Source organism: Mercenaria mercenaria, chromosome 6, assembly GCF_021730395.1.
Source record: "Mercenaria mercenaria strain notata chromosome 6, MADL_Memer_1, whole genome shotgun sequence".
In the NCBI taxonomy this organism is placed as follows: domain Eukaryota; kingdom Metazoa; phylum Mollusca; class Bivalvia; order Venerida; family Veneridae; genus Mercenaria; species Mercenaria mercenaria.
The window spans coordinates 29,407,364-29,414,371 of record NC_069366.1 but is presented as its reverse complement, the minus strand read 5'-3'; the positions used below and the strand labels follow the sequence as shown (position 1 = coordinate 29,414,371).

At 33.4% G+C, this 7,008-nt stretch overlaps 1 protein-coding gene across 1 annotated transcript; it reads right to left on the bottom strand.

Moving 5' to 3' along the window:
- Window positions 1-3,738: 3,738 nt before the first annotated feature.
- Window positions 3,739-6,100, bottom strand: LOC123550589 (uncharacterized). The gene has a single exon (XM_045339022.2). It carries the CDS (start codon window positions 5,761-5,763, stop codon window positions 3,739-3,741), a length of 2,025 nt encoding a protein of 674 aa, XP_045194957.2. The 5' UTR covers window positions 5,764-6,100.
- Between the last annotated feature and the right edge of the window lie 908 nt (window positions 6,101-7,008).

Here is a 7,008-nt window from a genome sequence, read left to right as displayed (position 1 = left end):
AACAAACGATGGATATAGACACCACAATGACCACATTACTGCTCATCTACAGGTAACTGATGGCAGTCAATATACAATGGATATAGACACCATAATGACCACATTACTGCTCATCCACAGGTAAATGATGATGGCAGTCAATAAACAGTGGATATAGACACCAAAATGACCACATTACTGCTCATCCACAGGTAACTGATGGTAGTCAATAAACAATGGATATAGACACCAAAATGACCACATTACTGCTCATCCACAGGTAACTGATGGTAGTCAATAAACAATGGATATAGACACCACAATGACCACATTACCGCTCATCCACAGGTCAATGAAAGCAGTGAACAAACCATGGATATAGACACCAAAATGAACACATTACTGCTCAAAAGCAATTACTGTGTCAAAAACTGACAAATTTCCTTCCCCTGACGGACTGCACAGAAATATTTGAATAAATGACACAAATCTCAGCTAAATTGACACATGTGCTAAGAAACGGAGACATTTGCGCTCCAGGTGCACCCATCGTTTTCATTCAATTTGTTATATAACGGTTAGAAATTCCTTTAAATCATACTTAGACAGGAAGTTTATACAATCGGCCATTTTTCTCCATCTGTTCTGCGTAAAATTCAACGCTCAAACAACGTTGGAACCACGTGATTTGATAAAGCTAATGCCAGTGTGAAAATCGCCCATTTTGATTACACTTCCTTTTTGACTATATACATGTATAAAGAAAACACAGGCTACTAGTAAATTATTTGGTTGCAAGCAACAAGAAGTCCATATCATGCAACGGAGATCATTTTTTTGTTTGAAGTACAGTAAACTCGGTTATAACGAGTGTGTAATAAGCAGATAGCGAACATGTTTATTAGTTTAGCAAACTGACTTATACAATTTGTTAAATTAACGTGTATTGAAATTCAACAATTGTCATTGTAGTTTTATATCAATTTAGGTACAGTTTTGCAATTAAGTTCATTATCCTAGTAATGATTGCTTATTTTGTAATAATCCTAACCGTGTGAAATATTACAATCATACGCCGTCTATGCTAAAGGTTTAAAGAGGTAAGTTTATATAATAAAATTATAATACAATGTCAAAAAAAGAAGATAAAATGCTGGTTGAGTAATCGGCAAACCTTTTGTTACAACACTGCAGACGTAATTTGTCACACATGATAATTGTTGCGTTATTTTCAGATATCATAGATATATCTTATAATTGTACTTAAATGTATGAAATTATCGTTTATTCCATGGCCCCAATGTTGTAGAAAATAAAATATAATAGAAATCAAATAATTACACCTAATTAAATCCTACGCGTATTGCCCAGGTCTGACTCCCGTACAAGCCATACGATAGTATTTGACAACATCGATAGTTTATTTAGTTTATTGTCTCATCCAATATACATGTTAACATCACAATATACAACTATGGCACATATTATATTACATGTTAATGGCTGTTCAATACTGAACTATATAAGACAGTAATAAAAAAAAAATTAAAAGTCTATATATATCACAGAATTATATATATTATTATTGTCTATTACATTCATAATGATGACCAGAACCATATCAGGCACCCAACTAGCAACCGAAAATGTATAGTATTAAAACATTATCAAATGAGGTGTCTTGATACAGACCTGGCCAGCATCCTAAATGTAAAGGTGTATTTAGCATGAGATCATTACATAGTAACTGAAACAAAATTGCAAATTTACAAGATAAAAGTTATATAGCCATTGCTAATCCAATTATTAAGAACTGCCATAAAATTAACATATAATAAGAGACTGATAACTGTAAATTGAAGCACTAATGCGCGTATAAAAACATTTTAAAAGATCGAGTATCACCTCTGGTCAGACCAGAAGAGAACTGATTAGCAATGACTATATAAACTCTAATAAAAGATTTACACACATATATTAAAACAATTTACATTTCTGTTATGATACGCATTAGATATAATAAAATAATATGCATTGTATACAAAAAGGAAAACATTTAAACATGTTAAGCGTGACCAAATAAATATATATATGCCCTGAACTGGACAAGGGATGTCAGCATAGTAAGAGACAAATAATCCAGTTAAAGGCACATATAAAACTTCCTTGTAAAAACTATCGTATATATACTCATAGACATATCTCTTGAATGATATATCCAATCATAATGATATTTTGAAAGTCATTTGTTTTTAATTAATACTTACACATATACAACATGGATCACTTAACCATAGATGGCACGTGCAATATTACACACATACCTAGTAAAATAAAACAATAATATAAATAAATTAACAAAGAATAAGGTTTTCGTCCGATGTTTTTGCTTCTAATACACGCTAAAATGCACCATTTGCCGTTCTCACATTAATAAATAATCAAGGGGAGGATACCCCGACCCCATCCTACTATGAAAAATGCCATAGCTACGCGCCTGAGTTACATAATGGGCTATTTTTACAAGCAGAGGATGATTAAGAAGCATCCCATGCTAGTAAATATTCTGCTAAGGCAGATGATACCAAAAGAAATGATGCTAAAACGAGATGCTGAATCTCTTTCTGCTAAAAACATTGTGATAGTTTTGTTTGTCCCCGATAATGTAAGTTGTTTCAATGTATTTTGTGCCCTGCGATATGAAAACGTGAGCATGTGATTTTATCACTTAGTAGTCACAATAATTTAGAATTTCTTTGCAAGTCCATTTTAAAGAAGATAAACGTACACATAGTTGTAAAAGTCTTTATTAAATAATACACAGTCTACAGCTTCATGTAAAACAACTCCTACATTTCTGATGAATTACAGACTTAAGCTTGAATGGGTTTTCTTATACAAATTTGACTGCTAAGCAATAGAACAAGAATTTTGTTTGTTCAGTGAGAAATAGGACTGTTCAATTCTCCTTGCACCTCTCCATAGTATGCCACACCTTTTCATAAGAATGAGTAGTACATACATGTTTCTTCAAACGCAACAGTCTTGTCATCCATTTCTTCTTCAGATTCATTTTCAACCTCATTTGAAGCCTCACATGCTTCTTCAAATTCATTTCTGTCTCGCATGGCTCGTGAACAGGAATATTCATCAATATCTGAGAAATCCTGTCGCTCACCTAGCATCGACAGTATAACTTTGATAAAACAATATCTAAATGCACAGAAGTAATGATTATGATGTGGATGGACTTTAGAGTTGAATGTGAATACATTTTGCCAAGGAAATACAAAAGACGGGAGACTTTCATCTCTGGCGAACTTCAATAACTTGACAAATACATTCCGCACTATGGCCTGAAGCTCTAAGTTTTCGCCATAGATGGATAGATACTTGCCAGTGGGTTCACTTTTCTTCCTTTGATTGCTTACTTTCATGTCATTCATGACGTAAAACATTGTGTTTTTGAGCATATAGCTTGTGAGCAACTTCTTTATAGGGATGTCTGCTTTGACATGCAAGTCGGGACAAATTCTACTGTCACATAGTACTTTACAGACTTTATAAGCATCTCTTGCTACTTGTGGAAGATTAAGCATATGTTCCTTTTCAGCACTCATTGCTGATACTCTCAGTTTGCACTGAGGTACACTCATATATTGTGCATCAACGTCATCCTTAATTTCAGTTTGTAAAAGCAGAATAGCTCCTTGTTCTTGCAATGTTGTTGAATTGCCTTGTAGATCATCAATATTGCAATTATCTGGCCACCAGTTTTTTTATCTGACAAGCGGAACTAGATCGATTCAACCAGAAGATTTTGTATAAGCACCCTTTTTCCAGTAAAAGGGAAAAATTAAAGGTTGGACTGATTATGGCTTTGTTATCACCCACAACAAAGGAAATGTTTGGATGCTTAAATGGACTTTCAGTTGTGTAAAGTTCTTCTAGGATTTCGTCTAGTTCACGTCGAACTTCACTAGTGTCAAGATAATTATCATCGTTAAAGAACCTTTTGTACTCCTCAGTGGCATACTCCTGTTTCAATTTGAGATATGCATATCCTTGATCTTGGTGAGATTGCTGCTCATCTACAAAACATATTTCTTCAAGTTTTTCTACAATGATAACAAAATCAAATTCATTTGGAGATTTCACTTTTGTGTTTTCTCCTACACTCCCTGACTGCATAATCCTACATTTCCAGAATTCATTTTTTTCTGTTAATTTTGTACAAATGCTTTCTACAATATCTTTTGTAACATTCTTAATATCATCAATTTCGCCTTCGAAATTTACAGCTCCAATAGCAGGAAGACTTAAAACTTTCGACATTTTATCGCCTCTGAAATTTCTGATACGATCAAACTTTTCTTGGAATTCCTCAGGAGCTTGTACTAATGTTGATAGCTTAATAACATCTTTAGTCAGATTAAAATGTTCCCGATTGATATGAGAATCATCACTACATTCACAAAGATCATCAAATATTTCTTCATACCCTTGCATATAGGCAACATCACATGGCAGTTGCCCTAGCATATCTCGTTTATCTTTCACTTTGTATTTATTTAAAGTAGGAAGAAAATCTCGATGGAAACCATGCCAGGCAATATAATGTAATACAGTACTTCCATGAATGTCTGTAGCAGACACATTAGCACCTTTTCTAAGAAGATCCTCTAATGTATCAAGCTCAACATTCTTTTCACCAACAAAATAAAGTAACGGTGTTTGCAAAAGTTCATTCCGCTGGTTAATATCAGCGCCTAGACTGACTAAGGTATTTATATGCTCTTTATGTTTTGCTAGGAAGAGAGGAGATTCCCCTCTTTGGTTGGCAGCATTCACATCTGCTCCATGTTTGACTAAATACGGAATAACTTTACCCGTTAAGTCATCCAAAACTTTAGCTTGTCCGTCTGTTTCTTCAGTATCCTCTTCTAACTGGTTCATGTATTTTTTGAAAATACAATGAAGAGCAGTATCACCTTTGCAGTCACTTATATTAGGATCTGCACCAGCTTCAAGTATATCCTTATAGTCACGTTCAGATTTTTCTTCACTGAGTTTTATAAGAATATGTAATGGTGTATTCTTGTTTATGTTCTGACTATTAAGGAGTTTTACAAGTGTTTCTTTTGGTAGGTACTTAAGCTCTCCTTTGAGCATTTTGTCTTGAAAATGTGGTGCATACATTCTTCTGTGTCTTAAAAAGTATCTATGGAGAAAGTTTTCACCATCCTCATCGCATATAAATGGATCCACATGTGCGAAATGTGACAACATCATTTCAAGACTCTTCATGGACGGCCAGTAATCAGCGGCTATGTGAAGCGGTGTACAACCATACCTGTTTTGTGCGTTCAAATTTATTGCAAACTCGTCAACATTTTCTAGAATGTAATCCCAAAACTTTTCAATCATTTGTTCTTGTTCTGAATTTCCACATTCACATTTATCATCTATAGTTCTTCGTATACCCCAAACACTATCTCCAACTCTGTCCATCAAAACATGAAGAAAGGTATCACCAATGTCGTCTCGAAGATCGAAGTCCTTCTCCAGTTTCAACAAATTTATTGCAGTTTGCCATGATCCGTGATTAATACACTCGAACGGCGTCTTTCTATTATTGTTAGTTACATTTACATTGGCATCTTTTTCTAGTAAAGCTTTTAGTATGTTTATGTCAGCATCTTTTGAGATGGCAACATGAAATGCTGTATCACCGTTCACATTTTGATAGTTAATATCCCATTTTAGATATTCTTTACCCTCCATTGGTTGTCTTTAAATGAAGCCTGCACTTGTTATGAATACTCCCCGGGTACTCTGTTATCCTGGCTGACCTTTTTAATATTCCTTAGGACAAACCGGTATTGTCAATGCTGTTCTCTAATATACGTTCATTCCTATGGTTAGAATACTTGTATCTCGATGATTGGTATTTACTTAGATAAACATGTTTAGTTAAATTTTAGCTCTTCATAAAATGTATCATAATCCATAGCCTGTAACTACCAACACAGTGATTTGATTTTTATGATTGCACGTTTAGTTTATTTATTACCTTTTTTGAAAGTATTTATATAAATATAACGGTAAGATCACTTTCGCTGGTATGTTCATTATTATGACAATTTATGATATTGACAGATATTGTTTGTTATCGAGTTTTCACTATGCAACCACATTTGTATATACATGCTTTTACATTCCCCGTATGATTTACTGCATAGAGAAAGTAAATATCTGTCTTCTATACAATATAAATCAAACAAGCATAAAATATTTAACCATGTTAAACATTCTGTACTAAATTTGATATGTCATAGATTTACACAAAGCGGGTTTATGAATATCAATATTCAGACATTTGCTGCGGCTCACAACATGCTCATTTTTCAATAAGAAATCTTCTTAATGTTAAAGGTGTTTAATCAGATTTGGATCAAAAAAACGATTTGTTTCAAACTTTTCCATCTTTCCATGAACAATTATTTGTGTTTATATAGCGCTAAATGCAAATTATATTGTCATTTGAAGCTATCTTTAAAATTTCATTTTCCTATCCATGTTGCCTAACCAACTAACTAATATTTATTCCATTTTGCCTTAGGAATGTTATTAATGTATTAAATACTTATTGTATCATATTTGCACTAACTGTTATATTTTAGCTGAAAATAATTAGAAATGCAATTTCGAAAAGCCATTGATTATCTTGGTTGCGCAAACAAGATAGATTGGAGGAAATGATTTCAGAAGCTACATACGGCTTAAAACTTTCCAATTTTGGAGGCAGATATGTTAAATATCACAAAAACTATCACAAACTAAAGTAAAACTATATAATAAATCAAAGTAACAGGAAGCACAAGTTCCCATTTTTTAAGGGCTAAGTAAAGACCTTATAAACATATATAGAAAAATCAACAATATAATAGGGGTCTCATACAATATAACGGGTATAATACGTCACTCTGAGGGGGATAGTTTAAATACTGGACATGAAAGCTGTTGCAT

What these genes read in the sequence shown, in the direction of transcription:
- LOC123550589 (XM_045339022.2), bottom strand. Translation starts at nt 5,763, where the DNA reads ATGGAGGGTAAAGAATATCTAAAATGGGATATTAACTATCAAAATGTG.